Source organism: Portunus trituberculatus, chromosome 49 (assembly GCF_017591435.1).
Source record: "Portunus trituberculatus isolate SZX2019 chromosome 49, ASM1759143v1, whole genome shotgun sequence".
NCBI lineage: Eukaryota > Metazoa > Arthropoda > Malacostraca > Decapoda > Portunidae > Portunus > Portunus trituberculatus.
Genome location: NC_059303.1, coordinates 10,216,804 through 10,239,166, shown reverse-complemented (window position 1 = coordinate 10,239,166; position 22,363 = coordinate 10,216,804). Strand labels below are relative to the sequence as shown.

Below are 22,363 nucleotides of genomic sequence, written 5' to 3'. Positions count from 1 at the left end.
ATTCGGTATAAGGCTTTATGGTAGAGGTTATTAGGAGACAGGGCTGTGAGGGAAGGTGTTGAAGTATTAGTACAACATAATGGCGATAAATAGAAAGGACCACAGTCGCCCAAGAAAAGAAGTTGGGGAAGCTTTGAAATTAATAATGGTACTGTATAAGGAGAGGACAAATAAGGAAATTATGCACTACATCCTTGGCATAAACAGACAAAAAAATTAAAGAAGAGTCTGGTTGCCTATCTTTCACCCTTTTTATCTTCCTTTGCCTTAATGTTTGCCGCCTTAGACATCATACTGTTGCTCCCTTCCTACTCATTACCCTTCACTCGCTATCTCCCCTCTTCCTTTGCAATTATTCTTGTGCCCCTTTGCTCTTATCTTTCGTCATTATCTCGCCGTTAAATCGTGTGTGCACAGTTTAGTCATTCAGGACACGTGGCTTCCCGTATGTAGCTCTCTCTGTTCTGTCCTTTTTTCTTGTATGCAGCAAACATGATATCCATCCCCCACAATCTCTCTCTCTCTCTCTCTCTCTCTCTCTCTCTCTCTCTCTCTCTCTCTCTCTCTCTCTCTCTCTCTCTCTCTCTCTCTCTCTCTCTCTCTCTCTCTCTCTCTCTCTCTCTCCTTCCCTCTTCTTGTTTCCGTAACCAACATAGCTTTCCTTCAACCCTCCCCTTTTTCAGTTCCCTACCCTCTCCACCCTTCCGAACACTCCCCGCTGTGTGACCTTAACCAGCTGCTTCACGCGACCATGTTTATTAGCAAGAGGTTCAAACGGAATTTCCCTCTCACCTCCGCTGACCCCACCCATGTTCCCTCCCTATCCTTCACCCTGCCTCTCTCCCTCCGACTATCCTTCCTGTCTTGTCCCTCTCCCTCTCTCCCCTTCCCCATCCTCTCTCCCAGTCTCTCTCACACGGTCAGTTCCCTTGCAAGTTACGAGCTACTAAAATATTTGTTCTTTGAAAGTCTCCTTTCACTTTAGATTTTTAGCGTTAACGTTTAGCTCAACAGGGACCAGTATTTTTTTTATTTTCTATGCCACAAAGATTTTGTGTAGAGTTAGTGTATCAGCGTCGCTACTCTTATAGGTATTTATTTAATTCCTTATGCTTGTGTTTATTTTGTATTGATCTGCAAGCTTTGTTGACTTGTTTATCACGTGAATTGTGTGATTAACATTGTTTTGCATCACAGTAGGTAGTTATGTTATTGTATATATTGAAGACATCTCTCTTTTCACAGGTTGGTTGCGAGCTGGCCGGCGGTCTGCCTGACGCCGCCCCCCAACACAGCACCGTGGCTGCCAACTCGGCCCCCCTGGCGGCCTACCCGCCCGCCCCAGATATGTCCCACATGGCCTCCTACTACAACGCCTATCCGGACTACCGGCCGCCCCACCCGCCCGATGAATATCCGGGCGCGCCGGGCGGCCAGGGCGGAGGCGGGGCCGGCGGGGGTCACTGCGGCCAGGAGTACGACCCCCGAATGCCCCCGACGCACCCGTACTACACCCAACAAGGCTACCCGCGCTACCCGCCCTACGACAGACTCATGAACACTTATTACAACGCGCAGACACCTCAGCACCCGCACACTCCGCACGGCATGCAGCCCCACGAGGCCCATGATTATCGCGACCCCTCGCCGGCCGCGCCCACCTGCATGGGCCAGCAGGCCTCCCCGCCTGTGCAGCAGTACTCCTCCTGCAAAATGGCGGGGCAGGGGCCTCCTCAGCAACCTCAGCAGCCACAGCAACAGCAGGCACAGCAACAACCCCAGGGGATGGACCCCAATGGCGGCCCCCCCCAGGATACCTCCCTCCACATGGCCGCCCAGGACCACCAGGGCTGGCCGGCACAACAGCAGCCACAACAACAACAAAACGCCTCCTCTGCTCTCCCGTCTCCCCTCTACCCATGGATGAGAAGTCAATTTGGTGAGTATTGCAACACTTTCCTGTCACCTTGATAGCTTTGAATTCATCCCACCAACACGCAGTCCCATCCTCACCTTTCCTTCCCCATCCATCACCCTCACCGCTCTTCATACATGAGTGAGCATCTTCCAAAGCTTGTTTCGCGTACAATCCTGTCATACTGTAGCTAAATCTCACCTTTTTACTATTCACATTCTGATAATAACCATGATCCATATACGAGAAAGTGAAAAATTACTCTATTTCTAAGCAGATATCGCCGATTTGTACGGCAGCATGTCATCCACACTCCGCTGTTAATATCAGATGATGTAAAAATTGCACGCAAGAAGGAAAATCATACACACCTAAGGCGTTCACCTAAGGCGTTCCTTACAAATAAACAGTGCGTCATAAATAATGGTAGGATACAGAGTCCCGCGCTGAGCTGCGTGGAAACCTGGGAGGGATGCCGGGGGACGGGTGGAGAGGCCTGGTGACGCAACAGGCAGTACCCCTAAGCTGGCCGGCCCGCACGTGGAGCTGCTCCTGGGAGAATGTATGAGCGGTGTAAGGGAGGAAAGAAAGAGAGATAATAACTTGTTTCCTAAGGACGCTCATCGTGTCTATATAATGTATTCTAACTAATATGTTGAATAATGCTATTCTTAATATGGGAAATCGCAAATCTGTTTTTTCTTTAGAATTCCTTTATATCAGTGAACCATTGATTTGTTTTATGAGATTAGTAAAACAAGAGAACTTTTTGGCTGTTGGTCTGCTAGAAAAAAAAAATAAATAAAAAGCAGATCGGTGTGGCGTAAACCCTTAATCCAGTTGTGGTCAGTGGCTGCTTTTATGGCTGGTCGTAAACTGCACCTCCAACCCCTCCCTCCCCCACTACCGCGCTCGTGTGTGTGTGTGTGTGTGTGTGTGTGTGTGTGTGCGTGTGTGTGTGCGTGTGCGTGTGCGTGTGTGTGTGTGTTTACGTTCAGCTTTTCATTCATGTAATTTTCCCTTGTTATTTTTTCAGATAAGCTTTTTTTTCAACTTCTACCATTGCACTTGGCTTTAGTAATCTCAATATTGCTCTGACATCAATATTCACTTGTCCAATGTGCTTGCCTGCCTGTGTACGCTTTTCCAATACTAGTGTTCGAGTTTGCAGTTCATGCGAGTTGCTGTAGCACCTTCCAGTGTTCTCTTCGGTAGAGACACTTCCGCAGACACGGACAAAGGCGAAGCGGTAACCGGAGAGACAATCCTACTTTATTACGTTCCCTTCTGACCTTAGAGAGAGAGAGAGAGAGAGGATGGTGGATGGAGGGTGGTAGAAGTAGGGAGGTTAATAGCCAGGCAGGAAGGCAAACAGTCATATAATCTGGTGGATACTTTTTTTGAGGTAAAAATGTAGATATTCTCTGTTAAAAAAAAAAAAAACGTCTTATTATTATAAAAATAGACAAACAAAGAAAAAATATTTGTTGAAGATAGCCACAGGATACAAGAAAAATTGAGACCACCACAGAAAACACGTATAGCAACGCTCTCGAATTCATTCATCATAAAATTATAATACGTAAAACACAGTAATAGGTTAGAAGTAAAACGTCATAACTTGTGAGGTCAAAAGTGTAAGGGCAGAGCAAGGAAGCAGAAGAGAAATGGTGAGGAGCTTCCAGGCAAATCTCTTTACAATGGGCCGGACGACCTTTGCGGCTGCCGACTGTCTCCCCGTCTCCCCGGAAGACCCAGACTTAATTAAGGGATGGACCAGATTGGGACAGCGACAAGACAACCAACCCGAAGCGACAGGCCGGAGAGGGTCCTCGTGGCGAGCCTCTTTTTTTTTTAAGAGAGGGAAAGAAACAGTTCCACTTCGAAATCGTGTGCGAGTGGATGGCGCTGGAGCTGAGGAAAAAAGGAGAAAAACGTAAGGGGAAGTGTTTTGTGTAAGGTGAGGTGCTAGCTAGCATTCAGTGATATTTGTTATTCTTTTGTGATAAATTTCGTCTTTGTTGTATATTAGATGCACGCGTTGGCATTCGTTGTTCGTCGTTGAGTTCATGTTCTACGTTACTTTCACTTGCTATAAATTGCTATAAATTACTAATCCGACCTTGAAATACCACCTGTCTCACTAAATTTCCCAAATTGTATTAGTAATTATATTTTTTTCTAACTTTGGAACCCTAAATGGGTTTGCTTTAGTGTTTTGTTGTAATTGATACTAATTTGTATATCAACTTCACTTTACTCATGGCGTACCAATTATTTCTTTTTCTCATAGTTCAAGCTTTACCGGAGTAATTTTGTAGTAAATATTAACATTCTTGAGCATACATGCAAATGGACTCCTTTCTAGCTAAACTCCAATAAACATGCAAAGAAAAAAATAATAAAACTCAACTTAGGCATTTTTCTTTCTGAGGTCGTAATTTTCGTGTTACCTCCCAAGTTAACTAGTTGAATAGAAATATAAACATATAAAAATTTACAGGAGGAAACAGTTATAAAAAAATGTATAGTAGTAAAGTGAATATGACTAACGGCAGACCTATCTTATCGTGTGTGTGTGTGCGTGTAGTAGTAGTTTGCGCGTGGACACCGCGGACACCCAGTTGTTGGAGGAGTAAACAGAGGCACATGAACGGCTGCGGACACAAGCGGAAATGGGTTTGAGCTTGGAACAGATTTACTGGTCCCGGTTGGCGCTCCCCTCACATAACTGCTTTGTTTACTGAGTTGACGCTGCAGTTTGGTCAGCTATAGGAAAGCCAATGAACGGGCTGCAGCATTGACAAGCAAGGAAATAGCAAGCGCGCACACATACGCACACGCGCGCTCCGTAATGGGGAAGACTGGCTGGGTGACTAGCAGGCGACCGAGGAGGTGAATTACACACACACACACACACACACACACACACACGCACGCACGCACACACACACACACACACACACACACACACACACACACACACACACACACACACACACACACACACACACACACACACACACACACACACACTTCTACTTGCACTTTTATTAAGTTATTTTCTCTTAGTGGAACTGCCTTTACGCTCAACTCACCACTCCTCCCACTTCACAACTCAACAGCTCACACTGTACTCCCAGTAATCACTACCTAATCGGTGTGGCGAGCGGCAGAACGGTGCGATACTTCCCCAAACGACCTATAACGGGCTGGAAACGGCTGTTGTGGATACAAGGGAGAGGGAGTGATTGAAGAGAAGTGTGGGAGAGGGAGTGCAGGGAGAATGCCGAGTAGGTTTATGATATGAGAGAAGAGGTGAAAGGACAGCACCGAGGATGGGAGATAAGTGGTGATTGACAATGTGAATCAGGAGGTCCGTCTTTTAGCCAAGCTCTCAGGAGACGTGCTGCACTGTCAGTCAAGTGACCACTACTCACATGGGGAGTATCAGGCGGGAAGTGATAATAAACTCAGCGTGTAACTTGTACAGATATCCCAAGTTTAAAAAAGATGGCAAGTTAACTGCTCTATCCTTGTCATTTTACATGCATTTTTTAACAGATTTATATAATCTTACATGTATTCTTATACAAACTTGTATTAACTTATTTTTAGCATTTATAGTCAATGTGTTCACAACATCGATCAATATTTATTTCCTTCCCATGCGTTCCCTTTTTTCTTTCCTGGTTTTCATCTCGCTCCCGTCCTTGCTGACTTTCTCGGAAGATCCAAAGCCACAACTCACTCATGCAACGAGGAAAGACCTCACGCCAACTTCCTTCATGCCGAGATATCATTTATCAATCTTGGTGCTACGTGGAAGGGAGGAAGGAGCAGCAGCTGCATGAAGATAAAAGAGAAAGGAATGAACATAAAAAAAATAGGTAAATAAATTGTAGGAATTCCAGTCGTAATGATGGGATGAAGACAGAAAGGAATCTACAAATAAAAGAAATGTTGTTCATGTCAAGGAAAGTAAATAAAAAGTAAACTTAAAAAATTAATGGGTGACGTCAAGGTGAAAAGGTGGTGGTGGTAGAGGAGGAGGAAGAGGAGGAGGAGGAGGAGGAGGAGGAGGAGGAGGAGGAGGAGGGGCAAGAAGGGAAGGTGCTCGTGGTTGTGGTGTGGAGTTGCGTTTACAGTTTGATGTGTGGCCTCGTCTCCCTCAGGAGCTATAAACTCCACCGTCAGGCGTGGGAGGGGTCGAGGCCCGATGGGGTAACAAGTGACTCAGGATGGTGTAGGTAGAGGTAGCGAGGCGCTGCTCTTTTAAAGGGTCCTTCCTAGATGACTTCCTCGATATGGGTCGTTCTTTACCCCGCCATGTGGATATAAAGGCGGAAGAGAGGAACACGTTTTGAGCAGCTTGTGATGTGGCTCTCTTTGTTGTTTGTTACTTTTTGTCTAACATTGTCCTCATTCCTTTCCACACGTCATGTCCATAGCACATCGTCACCAGGTGGTCACTAAGGTGTCCTGCTGTGTTACTCCCGGCGAAACAGTCTCAGATCTGCTCACATTAAAGTGTTTGGGTAATATTTCATGCTCGCTCTATTGTTTGGTCAGGGCCGCTTGCTCCTCCCTCCCGCCTACCTCCCGGGATTGTGTTGACATGGCGCGCGGCAGCAGACGCCACCACCACCCTTGTTTCTCCTCCACATTTTACTCAATGGAACACGCAGACAACGCGCCAAGGAAAGACACATTGCCTTTCCCTTGTGATCATTGTTCTTCACAATCACATGTGGCTGTAGTGAAGGCACAAAAAAGCGACTGGAATGTAGGGCAAGTTACTTGATGTGCGGTGGAAACCTTACGCCTCTGGGAGCGTCTCAACACTTGCCACGGTCGTCATGTTATTATGTAAACAAACGTTGGCAATTACTCATATGTGTGACAGCTCTGTCCTTTGTTCCTTCCCGGCGAGTTTATAGAGCATTATCATTATGGAGAAATGTATCAGGGTGTACAAAAGAAGAGAAAAATAATGTCATTTTTTAGAGACTGAATCTTTCGGACGCAGTGCGGGAGATCAGCATGGCGTTTGGTAGCGGTACAGAAACATGGCGGGACTTTCAAAGCAAATCTCTCACCACTTCCTTCGAGACACAGCTGGTTGTCATTCGCGGGACTCCTCCTATATGTAACGAATCAAGGAAGGCTTGCGAGCATGGCGCCGCGACACTATTGAAAATGTATTCATGAAATGCAAATCGTTCCAGTATCACCGTTTTGTTCCTGCTGCTCCCTTTACCAAATTACTGCCGGACGGAGCACGATAACAGGCTTAATCCGGCTGGAATGCATTAACTGTAATTGTCCCCTTCAGCCCTTTCCACTCCCCCTTCCTTCTGCTCTTCACCCAACCACTGCCACCCACCACTATACCCTTTCTCTTTTCTTTCAGTCCCCCTCAAACCTCCTCCCCTCTCACTGTTCCCTTTCCTCATCCATTAGGCGGAATTAAACGAATGCATTATCTTGATCAGGCTGTTAGAGAGGCCTAAGCTCATAAGCGGGCCATGGAAATTTTCTCTTTACATTTTAGATTGCCATCCTTTTTTGTTCCCATTTCATTAATATTTTTTTTTCCTTAATTTTTACCTTATTTTTTGTTTTGTTTTGTTGTCATTTTTTTTTTTACATTCTCCTCTCTTCTCTTCCTGTTTCATTTTATTCTTTCAGCTCTTCCTTTCAGCCTTTCTTATTTCACTATTTTTTTCTTTCTCTCTTGGTTCCTTTCTTTATTTTTCTTCGTGATTGATCTTGACTTACTTTGCGCTAGGAGTTACGTGCATTTCCTGTGTATATGAAATCACTAAATTGAGTTACCTCTCTCTCTCTCTCTCTCTCTCTCTCTCTCTCTCTCTCTCTCTCTCTCTCTCTCTCAGCCATGTGGAGTCAGAAATCTCAGAGGCGTGCCAGCGAGGTGATAAAGGGCGTCCTGGCTAGTGTGTACTGTCTAGCGGAGGACAGGGAGTAGGGGCGGTAAGGGCAAGGCGGATGAAGGAGGGAAGGAGGGGAGGAGAACGGTGGTATGGAAGGGAAGGAAAAAGAAAATGAGTCAACAGAGGGCCAACAATATTATTTTGTCTCTCTTTTTTGCTCTGTCTCTTTCATTACCTCTGGCGCGCACCGTACGTCAAAACATTTCTAATCATCTTGTATCTATCTGTCAGGACTGAAGTGACAAGAGGAATTCGTGTTGGAAGGGGGATAGTAGTAAAGATGTTATAAACTCTCTCGCTAGGAAGTATTTTGTTTCGACATACTCTGACAGAAAAATATCTATGGAAAGAAGAAAATAAATGTGAAAAAAAGAATCATAAAAAAGAATCAGTCCTCGTAGGAATATTCATGTAGAGGAAGTGTGGACATAACTCACTGTGACACGGCTCCGGGGGGACGACGTTTTCTTTGGCTCTTGAGAAAACGAGGAGAGATTAGTCTACGGGAGAAATATGACCGCCGAAGGAGTGAGGGAAGGAAAACAGGAGACAATCGTCATTTTGGAGAACTAAAACACTGCGTCGGAAACAGGATCACTCTCACATATGTCTTTTTCGTACGTACTCGTATACTGAAGTTAAAGTATTGGATTCTTTGAGGGGACCATTTTTTTTTTTTTTTATAAGCCTCGTGATCTGATTATTGGACGCGTTCATACATACAGACACGTTTAGTTGTAGCGCTCATTTGTCGCTGTAGCCGCCGCGGGGCATAGGAGGGAGGGTAGAGGTGACAACCACTACATTACTGTCAGTACTTTTCACTGTTGGCATTCACCTTTCCTCACCCGTCCCTTCCCTCCATAACCCTTTCACTACCCCTTCTTGTTTCCGTTTTCTCTGTCTCATTTCCTTTCCCCTCTCCCGTTCATGTATCCCTTTCATCTCCTGCGCAGTTCTCTCATCACTCTCACTTTATCTCTTCGTCAGTGTTCATCCATTTTTCTTCGTCTTTTTCGCTATTCTTCTTTATTTACCTTCTCACTTCAACAGTCTTTCTTACGCTATCCACATCCTAAAGTTCCCTCACTCTATCTCCTCTCCTCCCTCCTTCACACTCTAAGCTTTATCTCCACCCCTTCCTCTCCTTCCTCGCCTCTTCCCTCTCTCTTCCCATCCACTATAACTCATTATAGATTACAGGAAAAAAACTACTAATATACTATGAACGAGTATGAAAGGACAGGAAAGATAAAGGAGACGGGGAGGAGGAAGTAGTGAAGAGGAAGAGGAGGAGGAGAGAAATTACGAGAGGTGAGGTGGCGGTTCACTGAGAGGGGAGGAGGTGGAGGGAGTAGGTATCAAGGCACCTGTTGAATAGCCCAGGGATGGAGGAGGAGGAGGAGGAGGAGGAGGAGTAGAGGAAAGTAAAGAGAGCGAAAAGAGAAAGAGAGGAGTGCGAAGAGGAGAGGAGGTGAGAGGGAGAGTGGCAGTCAAAGAGTAATGGTGCAGTGGTCAATTGTGGAGTAAAATTAGTAGCTTTTCTGCACTTCCCTCTGTTGTAACTTCTCTTTCACGCGATGCAAGTTATTGGGAACTCCGCTCTTCCTTATTGGCGGGAGGGGAGTGAGTAGGGGTGGGGGGAAGAACAGTAGGCGGAGTGGGAAAGTGAGGGCATAAATAAAGACGAAAAAGAGAAGGGTGAAAGGAAGCAACTGAATAACTCTCATTACTGCCTTTTTTTCAGCCGTTTTGTTCATTATGTCTGAATTTCGTGTGTAAACCAACTGGCTGACTTCATTCATCCTACGTTTCCTCTTCCGGCGTTCACTTATGTATGATGTTCGTCTTTTTTTCTTTATTCTAGATTGGTTTTTTTTTTTTCTTGTTTTACTCCTTCGACTCCTTGTCCCAACATTTTTCGTCGAGTAAAATTAGCTCCACGCTTCTCATTAAAATTCTCCGTCTTCATTTCCTTTGACATTTAATTTTTCTTTCCAACCATATGCTTCATAACGATTACTTCCTTTTCCTCCTCCTTCTCCTCCTCCTCCTCCTCCTCCTCCTCCTCCTCCTCCTCCTCCTCCTTCCTCCTCCTCCTCCTCCTCCTCCTCCTCCACACACTTCTTTCCTTCTCCCTCATCCTCTTCATCCTCCTTCTCCTATATCATCAGATGGGTCTTGCATCTTTTTCTCTCTTCTTGCTTTTCTTCCACCTTCTACGTCGTCAGGTGGGTCTTGGGTTTCATCTCAGTCGTGGGCTTAATGTCAGGCATCACTGCAGACCGACGTGCCTGATCCCCCGCTACGGATGCAAATGAAAAACGACCTCGGGATCTCCGGCTGAGTGACACCTCTCCAGCGCCTCTTCACTTTCCTGCTCCTCCGCGGACTTTTGGGAAGCTTCTCTTGACGTGCTGGAGTTGCAGGGTTGGAGGGAGGGAGAGGATGACGTGAAGAAGATGTAATTTTGGTTTTCTTTCACAGTCTTTCGTTTTTATTTGTATTTATTGATTTTTTTTCAATGGTGGTGATGGAAAGGATTGAGGACTTGTGTTTGAATTCATCTAGTTTTTATAGATTACAGGAATTCTGGGTACGGTGCCTTTCCTTCGACTTTTTTTTTTATTTGATTAGAGAACGTAGTCACACACACACACACACACACACACACACACACACACACACACACACACACACACACACACACACACACACACACACACACACACACACACACACACACACACACACACAAAAGCAGTGATAAAACAGCTGGGGCTGGGCTGGGATGTAATCCATCTTCATGACGGAGTGGGAGTGGTGCTGGGGGATGGCGGGTGCTGTTTAGGTATGCCGAGGGGGACGCGACCACTGATCCCGCTCACTGCTGACGAGGAAGCCCGTGGGAAGAAGAGGGAAAACTTAATTAAATTTCCGCTTTCTCATATGAATGAACTCACTCGGGATTAGAGACACAAGGAGGAGAAAATGGAAAAGTTATCAAGTTCGTTTGACATTTTATCCTTTACTTCCTTTCCTCAATGTTATTTACTTACATACAAATTACTTGGATTCTAAAAAAAAAAAGGCATCAGGAATTGGAATATTAATGGTATTTCAGTGCACTTTTTTTTGTGGGGCTGGCGATTACGGATGTTTTTTTATTCAAGAATGACCACGTTACAATCCTTTTCTAAGGACGTGAAAGCAATCGAACACCTGGATACTGACAGAGCGCCGCCATTTGTCAAGAGATAGGCTCACGAAGGGGATGAGAGAGAGAGAGAGAGAGAGAGAGAGAGAGAGAGAGAGAGAGAGAGAATATCTTTAGGCAAACAACTAAAGTGGAAAGAGTATAAAAAATGAGAGATGTTTCAGGGAGGAGGATGGTAGGGAGGGATGGGAGGGCAACTAGAGCATTAAAGCCCCTCAAAAAAAAAAAAAAAAAAAAATGATATGGTGGGTTCCGAGTTAAATCGCTTAAAATTGAGTTCAGTGACCCAATTTTCCACTGAATTTGTGCCACTCTTTGGTACCTCCCAGCATGCATGAGGTCCCGATGAAGAGACAGGGTAACGTTAGTCGATGGCGAAGAGAAATTGGCATCCAACATCACGAAGGAGGTGTAGGAAAATCCATCTTCCCATTGATAGTTGAATATGTAGTCTTATTTTCACAGCATGTATCGTTTTCTATTGTACTTTGTGTTCTTCAAAAAAATACATTGTCCTTTTATGGTGTTTCAGTGTGAATTTAATTAAAAAAAAGTTTCTGAGGTGAAATTCACTGAGTTTTCTCCAGTTTAGCGGTGGACATTGAACATTCATCTATTGGGTTCGTGATTGATGGTCTCTTTAATCATAGTGAAGCAGCAATTCGAATACCTGATGGGGCTTCATAGAGGCATCATTAGTGGCATATGTTACGGCCCTGCGGTCCGTCGCCTCACCTCGCGCTGCAGTCGATAAGCAAAAGTTGAGATAAATATTATACATCCTTCTTGTCTTTACAGAACCAAAATTAAGATTGAATTAATGGATAAATGTCATTATGGGATTCACGATTCTCTCTCTCTCTCTCTCTCTCTCTCTCTCTCTCTCTCTCTCTCTTTTGTATCGTACACTATTTTATTCTATATATGTATATTTTTTTTTCCGTTGCTCAGTTTTGTTTTCTGTCCCATTTACGTTTTTCTTCCCAAATTCAATATGAAGTGACAAAAGCTCGCTCGCTCCACTTCCCTTGGATAATAGACACTAAAAGAGGGAGAAGGACAGTACAGAGGATAGAAAGGGAAAGGAGGGGAGACGCATAGAGGGAAAGAAGAGAGAGAGAGAGAGAGAGAGAGAGAGAGAGAGAGAGAGAGAGAGAGAGAGATTGGTATCCTTTCTTGCCTCCCTCTCTCCCTCTTCCCCTTCGCCCTTCCTGGTTCCCGGCGTGAGTATTGTCCGGGCAGAAAGGTGTCTGGCGGGCGGAGAAATGAGCTCCGCCAGCAGGCCTTTGTCAGTGGCCGTCGCTGGTTGGCTGGCCCTTTGAGTCCTCCCTCCCGATGACACCAGTGGCTCCCGAGTGACGCCCTCTGCCAGCCGTCCAGCGAGGGGACGAGGGGAGGCGGACGCCTGCACTGAGAGGAAAGGGATAGAAAGTGGGAGGGAGTGGAGGGATTGTGTAGAGTACGTGCCATGTTGACTGATTTACATTTTTCCTCAATTTAAAATATATTCTAGACATATTATTATTATTATTATTGTTATTATTATTATTATCATTATTATTATTATTAATATTATAATTATTTGATAGTCTTTTCTCACTGATCACGTTTCCATCCAATTTAAATTGTTTTTTTTTTTTGTCAGTATTTGCTCTCAAGTGATATATGAAACCCTCTTTTTAAAATTGCAAGTTGTTCATGAGGGACAAATTTTACATCAAATTCTGAATCAAGTTATACGTGTTTTTGTTCTTATTTAGTTATAGAATTCCCCTGAATTTTACTCTGAATACCAACATGTATCTGTATTTTTAAATCTCCTAACTGATTAACGCCATTAGAATTCAATATGAACATACACTATAAAATTCGGTGCAGGGAATGTGAAGTGTAAAATATCATATCAGCAGCGTATAAATGGATGAGCTGTGCCAAATTGAGGTCATTGCAACATAATCCACTCACCATATCCGATGCGGTATTTAATTCCTCATTGATTGCAAAGGATGAATGGAATTAGCATATTCATAGTGTTGCTTAGTAGCCCCGGGAGGTGGGATGGGAGTTGGGGGTTAAGTGGGGGTTACTATTAGTGATCAGCGTAGTGGAACAGGCCTCGTCCCTATTCCAGTGACTCTCCTTACCCTTCCTTACCCCATGTTACCCCGTGACACACTGCCGCCCGCTCTTCTGTCACGAGACTCAAGGTTCCAAATCTCATTCACGACCTGCCTCTTACCTGCAAAGAAAAGAGTAACTGATAAAGTAGCATGCATTATGAATTGTTGCAAATCCATTGACACTAAAGTAATTTCTAATAAGAATAAATAAATCAAGTAGAATTTTCATAGAACAATAAGAAAAATTATTTTAAGGTGACTATATACAAGGAGACCCAGCAAGTCATTAAACACCGATCGCCCTCTTTGTTATCTTTGCAAGGCAGAATCTGCATGAGCATCGCGGTACCAAGCTCTCGATATTACACACCACATTACATTCCAACCTCCTCTTTTCTCCTTTACGGTAAGAAAGTTTCTCGGAGGCAAAACAACAGACGTTGATTAGGTATAGAAGGACAACATCGGAGAAGGAGGGAAGGAATGAGGGAGGAGAAAGAAGAGGGAGCAGAGGTGTGGGCAGATAAGGCCATGAAAGAGATGATGGCGTGAAGCGAGGGTGCGGAGGCCTACCGAGGACCCCCCGCCACCCTTCACGTTAATTATAGCAGCCCCATCCGTCAGCAGCGGCGAGATGGCAGCTACTCGATGATAGCCTTCAGAAGCCATTAATTAGGCGAACATGAAGTATTTAGCGTCAGTTGCGGCTGTCGGAACCAACAAATACCAGTTTTTACTCTACGTCTGGTCGCTTCATACCCCCCTCTTCTCTTCCATCTCTTTCCTTGCCCTCTCGCTCTGCAAACTTCATAGAATACATCCTGTCTCTCTCCTTACCATCTCCACGACTGGGCTTCAAGGAAAAAGATGAAGGGAATGAAGGGGGCGAGGGTATTGATAGAAAGTATTATTTATATTTATATTTCTTGACACATTACAATATTTCAAGCACATGTTTCGTTTGTTTTCACCATTGTGTGCATCAGTGAAAGCCTTTCTTGCATGCCGTCCACTTGCATATTGCGTTTCGTGTTTCGTTTGCATGTTTGCGTGATTTGTTAAGCATGGAACGTGTTTATTTGAAGATTAATATTATATTACTTGCTTTTATTTCAAACAAACATTTGATCTTGGCCGGAATTTAGATATGTCTGAGGCGATGTATGGCTCAGCGAGTCAGTCTTACACCCTGTGGTCAGTCATGGCAGGAGGAGGAAGGAAGGCACACTGCTCCCCGCTGAGAGTGAGTTATCTCCCAAGGGCAGATAAGGAGCGTCCTCTGATGGGGTGTCCACGCCCGTCCCGCGTCCCTCATCAGTCCTGCTGAAGGGACACCATCCCTTGCCTCCTCCACTCCCTCGCGATCCCTCTTTTCTTTTCCCCTCTCGTTCCCCTTCAGCCGCCCCCTCCCTGCGCACGCTCGTTCTTTATTATTGTCCACCACACGCTCTCCCTTTCTCGTGATGTTTGTAGAGATAATAGATTAATCGTTATTCTTTTTCGTTTTTTCTTCTTCCTCTTCCTTATTTATTTATGTATATCTTCCTCCCCAATTCCGTCATGAATAGATTTACATTAGTAGTCTTTTTTGTTAACTGAGAAGCGTCTAAATATATTTATGTGATATAGTGGAATAAAAAGTGTTACGGAGTGGAAGCTGAGTGTAGAAACGAAGACTGTGCGAGCCAGGGAAGAGGAGAGGGAGTGGCGGCGGGTCCTGGAGCAGAGTGGTCCAGGGAAGGAGGAGAATGGGGGTGGAGCCTCAAGGGGGATGCCAGTGAGTCACATTCGTAATGAGTCGCAATGAGAGAAGCATCGATATTTATTGATGTATGTGTCTTTCAATACAAAAGAGTGGCCTTACTTACCTACCTGCTTGTCTACCTGCTTGTCTGTCTCTTTCCACTTACATATATCTGTTAGTCTGTCTTTCTATATTATTTTTATATCTGTGAACCGCTTTATTCGTTACCTATTACTATTTTTACTTGCATTTTTACATCTTGTCTTTTATTTATTTTTATTTATTCATTATTTATACTTATTACTTTAGGGATCTATTTTTTTTCTAATTTTCATTATGGTTATTTTCACTTTCTTTTTACTCATCACGTCCCCTTTCCTCCTCTTCCCTTCTCCTCCTGCGTGGTCCTCTTTCTCTTTTCCTTGATAACGTCTCGACTAATCCACCAGAAAGGGTCTTAAGTCAGAGGGAAAACTATTATAATAAATTGTGAGGAGGGTGTCATGAGGGGCAACACCGCGGCTTTTGTCGGCGTGGCGGGTGATGCGTCTCGCCCAGGGACATAAACGCTCACAATATTGAGGAAATAACGGAGATCAGTCATTCTCTCAGCCTTCCCTGGAGGATGTGGGAAGACGTGGGTGTAGGACATGCGAGGGGGAGGAGAAAGACGCCCTCACTACGAAACTTTTAATTCTACCACTATATATACAGGACATTTGTTTATTGATCAACTATTTATCTGTTATTTATGCTTCATGCAGCCTTTAATTCTCAATACGGATATGAATTCAATCTCCCTCCAGAAACCACAACGTATACTCTTAATGAAAAGTAATTAAGTACGCTGGAACTAGTAACTATGGATCTGGTAAGATTCGGTGATACAAAAATGTAAATGGTGAGGAGTTTCTATTTCATTCTGCTATTTATTCTGTTATGCTCACACGACGCTTTAAAACCATCTAATTGCCTCTATCATCATCTTATCTCATTCATTCATTTTTACATTATTTTTTTCCTCATCTTATTGCATTCATTATTATTTTCATTTTTATTGATCTGATTATTTAAACTTCATCATTATGATTATTTTTTTTATCCCATTATTCACTTTCCATTAAGTGTTTGTTTTAAGACTTCATATATTTGCATTCTTTTTGTCTTATAAGTTGATACTTATTCACATGAATATTTAATTATATTTATCATATATAATTTAGATAAGATTTGCACAATAATTTTGTAATGCTGCACTCTGTATATCCAGACGTGTGACATTTTGATTTTTGTTTTATATTCATGCAGTGTTTTCCACTAGTGATAACCAGTTTGTCCAGTTTTGCATTTTTTATGCAGTGTAGCATGTGTGTTTCACAATTGTTTGTCACTATTTAATATGATTTTAAGCACATTGCTTTACTAAGCATGAAGCTGATTCTAACATAAGATTTTACTGCTTCAAGGAAACATTCACGTGTTGTAAAGTTTCAGAGTTTGTCACCTCTCATGAATTTCGGTCAGCAGTTACTTATTTAGCACTTATGTATTTTTTATTCACTTAATGCACAGTGTAAATACTTTCATAACACGTGATGTTTGCATTATAGACATAGCTTGATGTTTGTCCCTGATTTGACTAGTTGATTTATATGGCCTTTTTTGCATTTCTTTTCTAGCCGGTAAGAATAACTGTGTAAAGTTATTGCTGTGTGGCATGCGCTTGAGGTCCGGAGCGTGGCAGTGGTATGTACGAGACCCTGTGTTGCTGCAAGGGTGGGGGAAATGCCATCATTTTCTCCTCCCCTTCTCTCTCTCTCTCTCTCTCTCTCTCTCTCTCTCTCTCTCTCTCTCTCTCTCTCTCTCTCTCTCTCTTTATTCCATTAATTCTTTCACTTGAATCCCCCGGTGGCTGGTGATCACTACTACATATATTGCCAATGTTTGTTTTTGCTTGATATTTATGATTTTACTATAATATTTGTTATTTTGTTACACAGAATTATCTAATAATTGCATGACGTTCATATAAATTGCCTCTTATTTATCTATCTTTCAAAGCTTCATATAAAATAGTCTTCTCTATATAAAGGAAAATGGACTAAGAAAGAAAAAAAAAATAAATAAGATATAGTCAAGGTTAGATTTATTTTTATTTTTTTTTACTTGCGTGTGAGGGTCGGCGCCCCACTGAGGAAATGCAGAGGAGCTCGGCATTATTCACCTGCATATTGTGAGTGTGTGTGGTGGCGCCCTTTGTCATCATTACCGTCTGTAGGATATTACCTCTTGCTGGGACTTGTGTGGTCCCTTCTTCTCAATTCTGCACGTCTTCTTCTCCCCTAGCCCAAAATATTATTAATATAAATATTACGTTTTTTTTTTTTTTTTTCATTTACTGAATGCATAGTTAACATTTTTTTTTCGTTATCTAGAGTTTCATTCTTTATAAATTATCGCATTTTGAGAGAAAAAAAAACTTACAAAATACATACATTTCACCATTTATGGATGGTATAGTGAAAATCAATCTTATAATCTGACGTAGATGTAACACGAACAGTATTGCAGTAAGCGTTGTGACATAAGAAATAAGTGGCAGTGGTGACGTTTGGGTGAACAGTGGTGAAAGTGGTGAGAGTTATGGTTCTGTGACACTGCAGGGGTGGTGTTGGTGACAGTGAATAAGTGATTGCTGGCCGGGAGATAGGTGACGATAGAGATGTGAGAGGTTAGAAGGAAAAGAACAGTAGAATAGGAAAAGAGGTCAGTACATTTATAGAAATGGAGTTGAAGGGCGTCTCTTGAACACCTGCCCTCACCCCTTTGCCTCTCTCCTGGGTGTGATGGGGTGAGGGCGTTGAGGATAAGGCAGGAGGGAGATAATGACCAGCTGGGTGGCCGGGAAGGAAGCCTGTCACTAAGGTGGTGATGGATGGTGTGTGTGTGTGTGTGTGTGTGTGTGTGTGTGTGTGTGTGTGTGTGTGTGTGTGTTTCTGTGGGTGGGTGGTTAAGTTATCTTGCGTTTTCCTTATATATATGTTTGTCATACTTCAAAATAGTTATCAGCCATTGCAAAATTATTAAGGTCTGTACATGTTACTGTATTTGAATGCTTCCATTTGCAGCATTACAATAATTTTCCATCTTCTCCAGCCTTATCAATGCGATTTTTTTTTTCTCAAGTTATTAAGGTCCATGTTTCATACTTTTACTTTCCGTCATTTCGGTTTCCTCTCCCTCTGTGTTTATTGCCCTGCCATGTGCCTCTCAGTGACCACCCGTGTCCGGCTGTTTTACAGAGCAGTAAACAGCCTACCGATGCCACCTTCCCACACAAACCTCTGACTTGTATTTCTTTTATCGTCACTTTTACCTTCTTTATTTTATTTCTTAGCTATATTAATAAGGAACGTCTGAACCTAAGTCTTTCCTCCCATATTCACTTAAAACCTGTGTGGCTGAATTGATTTTAGTTTGACCTTAAAAAAATATAGATAAATAAAAGGTCAATTACCGGGATAACGGACACATACCTTCAGTTTGGTGTGTAACTGTTAATAGCGCACCAGCCGCCACGTGTCTTGTGCAAGATAAGTTGAGGTGTCATGACGGGTCTCTTGTCGTCCGGCGTGTTAAACTTGTGCTCCATCCCCAAGAGGTGCTAATAATTACCTCAGTAACTGGGGCCATAACCTGGGAGCGGCCGCCACCCTGCCTCTCCCTCCCCGACCCCGCGAAAGCTGATGGTCTCTGAGACTCAACGGGCTTTATGACCACAAGTTCAGAGAGTCCTTAGATCTTTGGACTGAGGAATGAATCTCGGCCTTAGCGGCATTAGATTCTCGAGTGGTCTTGTCAGCGGGTCTTGAGAGTGACGGGGGGCAAGGCAGACGGAGCGGCTACAACATGAGTTTTCATTATGGTATTCGTCTCCTTCAGGGCGAGGCTTGGATTATTAGCAGGCGTCTTGTGGAAACGGTCCGGGGAAATGTGTAATATTAGTCTCCGTCCAGCACAACGGCCGCCACTCCTCTCGCGCCGCCGCTTGCTGCCTCCTGGGGAAAAATAATGAGCCGCTGTTAATAAAATTTCAGACGTGATCCTCCACCCGTGCATACTCCCTCCTGCCCCTAGCCAGTTTCTTTCCTCCCTTCCGCCTCTCACTCTCTCTTCCTACGTGTTTATTTTTCATTGTCGTCCTTGCCCCCCATCCCTCCTCCTTACCTCCAAACCTCATTCCTTACCTTTCTCCCTCTCTTTTATCATCTTCACTTCCACTGACTTTCTTTTTGTCTCTTCCATAACAAACCCTTCTCTGTCTTCCTGCCTCGGTCCTCTGCGATATTCTCTCTCCTGTCTAAGTGTTTCTTCTGTTTCATCAGGAGGAAAAGAGGTACGAACTGTCCTCATGGGTTTAGTACTCACAGCACTGTAAGGAGTAACATCAAAACAATAATGTATACTCATAACACAATGTCACAAGAAGATTCAATAATACATTATGTGACTGAAGGGAAGAAGGGATAGTGGAATTATTACTGTCCTTGTGGTGATTGTGGATGGGGCTAGATTTCAAGCGGGTGAGGGAGGACAAGTGAAGGTGTTGCCAAAGCTCAGGTAATGGCGAGTATTCAGGTGTGAGGAAGGAAGCCGCTACGTTATGTAATCAGTCACCTTTGTCGTGAGTGATGTCGGTGTCAATGGGGAGTGGTGTCAAACAAGGCGCTCCGGGCTTCACTAATGCCACTCTTGCATATATAAATACGAGGCTGGAGGAAAGATGAAGATTAGGACATTTCTTGTAATGTTTTACGTTACAAGATAAAGAATTACATGACAATGAATGACAGTGTGTGTGTAGGTAGGGTGCATGCGTGCATGAGTGCGTGTGTGCCTGAGTGCATGCGTATGTGCGTGCGTGAGTGCTTGGATCTAATTGCATATTCATGTTTTAATTATTCATCTATTTGTTTATAAATATTTTTCTATCCTTTGACATGGACAGCAACAAATTAGTTACGATGCTTTAACAGCACGCTGTGTACATCCCTATAATTGGTTAATTTTAACAGACCTTGTAAAGTTAAATGAATATTGGTGATTTATTGTGGATCAATGAATCACATTTTCTTCGTGTATTTACCCAAGTTGTGTGATATCATGACAAGTGAACCATGTCATGTGATGTTCCATTACAATTGATAAAAAACGAAATAATAATCAAATTCATATGATGAATACTTAAAATAATTATAATCCATATAAAAAATGGCAAATATATAATAAAAATAATGACAAAATAGCTCATAACTATCGACACACACACACACACACACACACACACACACACACACACACACACACACACACACACACACACACACTTATAAGAAACAGTAAAATTCATATATAACCTAAATGTATTAGAAAGAAGTGATGAGTGTTGGCCGAACAGAATAGTCGATTACCTGTGTCCGAAACCAGAGCGGCGAGTCCGTTCTCTCTTGTATTTTTACTGTAGTCATCAGTTTCGAATGAGGATGAAGGGGGAGGGAAAGGAGAGGAGGAGGGGGAGAAGGGGACTCTGACGTTGTGGGGGGAGACGGCGGCGGGCTAGGGATACAGGAAGGGGAGTAGGAGTAACCCTAGGAAGACAAGGAGGATGGGGTTGGGGGAATGTGACCTGCGGAGTAGAAAGAGTACACCAATCCGCGATCCACGACATGAACTTCAATACTTTGTTATTTTTTTTTTCCCAGACGGAGCTTTCGTTGTAAGTAAAGAAGAGGAAACATGTAACAAGATAATATTTCGTGTATCTTTAGCACAATCAAGCCTTCGGTAAGAGAGAGATGGTGAGAGAGAAAAAAAAAAAGTACTGAATTTCTTTGTGTGTGTGTGTGTGTGTGTGTGTGTGTGTGTGTGTGTGTGTGGCTCTCCACCTTTATCGACCGTGGCGGAGGCGGCGTGGGGTTTTGGTGTTCGTGTGAAAGATTATGAAAGTAGGTGTTGCTTTACGGAAAACAAGAATTTAGGTCCTTTCTTTGATAGCATCTGCGTGGTCCGCCGTGAGCTGAAATTAATTATGAGCTAAACGTAAGGGTAAAAAGACTAGATTCTCTCTCTCTCTCTCTCTCTCTCTCTCTCTCTCTCTCTCTCTCTCTCTCTCTCTCTCTCTCTCTCTCTCTCTCTCTCCAATATACTATGGGGAATTAATATCAGTATCTAATGGTGAAATAATTTTATACCGTTTTCTTTTTATCATTTTTATTAGTCTGCAGCAATGTGTGTGTGTGTGTGTGTGTGTGTGTGTGTGTGTGTGTGTGTGTGTGTGTGTGTGTGTGTGTGTGCTGTGATCATTTTCCAGTAAAAACGTCACAAATTTCCGTGCGTTTCATATTGTTTCGTCACCAACTTCCAGACACACTCGTCCTCAGCCTCGATGCTTAGGTTGGCTGTTTGCATGACACCATTACTATAGTTAAGGACTCTAGAATAACTCTTGTTCTTTCTTATGCCTGAATAGCAAATTAGTGCTACTTGTTATCTAACTCAACGAAAACTTTGAATAGTTCAGTTTCGTTTCCTTGAAAGATCTTATTTTTTCATGTCAGTAGTTTTATAATGTTCCACAAAGTATTTATTTATTGTTGATGTTCTTATTATATTCATCTTTTGTCGAGACATGTAATAGGCAACACCCTTCCTCTGATTTTCGCTCAGAATCGCCTCTATCAATTAAATGGCTCCTGAGAACACCAAACATTGAAAATGGGAAACACGGATCAGATCTTTGAGAAAATGGCAGGACGGGAAGGATTAAGCAGGGACCAGTGGAATCCTGATAAAACACTAGTTCCTGAAGACACTCCCTTCAGGCCTGAACATTGTGTTGTACTTACCTGCCTGACTTAGGTACTTGACTTACATAGGCATAACTCAGTCCATCTTTCGTTGTAGCTTATCATAGTTAGCCCTGTAATGACCCCAACCTGCACAAATCACACTCTTTTCTCTCGCTCTCATCCTTCGTCGTCATCTCACTTGGGTCGCCTGACACATACCAGATATCTTGCCACTGTCTTATCTTGTTAATTATGTTAAGGTGATGAGGTGATAATCTTCAACGAACTATAGACAGCCATTTTGTTTACTAACCACCTTCTTGACGAGCGCCATTTTGGTTTAGCGATGACGTCATGTAAGGTCCTGACGGTGACAAAAGAGTCCCGGCACCGCGCACTCAATCACCGTCATGGTGTATTCTGGGACAGAGGGAAAGCTACACCCAAGTCTCAGCCGCTTCTTAGCTGTTTTCTATCTTATCCGGGGAGGTAGTGGAAGGGGGACTTTTTCATCATACAGGCAATATTAAGGGTTAGGTAGCACGCTTCTTGAAACAGGTAGAAA

The 22,363-nt window shown here is 43.3% G+C and overlaps 1 protein-coding gene across 10 annotated transcripts in view; it reads left to right on the top strand.

Annotated features, from left to right (window-relative positions):
- Nucleotides 1-22,363, top strand: part of LOC123499346 (homeotic protein ultrabithorax-like) — an 817,282-nt gene that overhangs the window by 775,812 nt on the left and 19,107 nt on the right. For 4 of the 10 annotated variants that reach the window (XM_045247235.1, XM_045247225.1, XM_045247236.1 and 1 more), the window contains 2 exons: nt 1,246-1,939; nt 16,630-16,632. In XM_045247235.1, coding sequence (XP_045103170.1) covers nt 1,246-1,939; nt 16,630-16,632 — 697 coding nt within the window. Of the gene's footprint in view, nt 1-1,245; nt 1,940-16,629; nt 16,697-22,363 lie in introns of those variants that run through there. The other 6 variants (XM_045247245.1, XM_045247226.1, XM_045247244.1 and 3 more) reach the window with 4 other exon arrangements.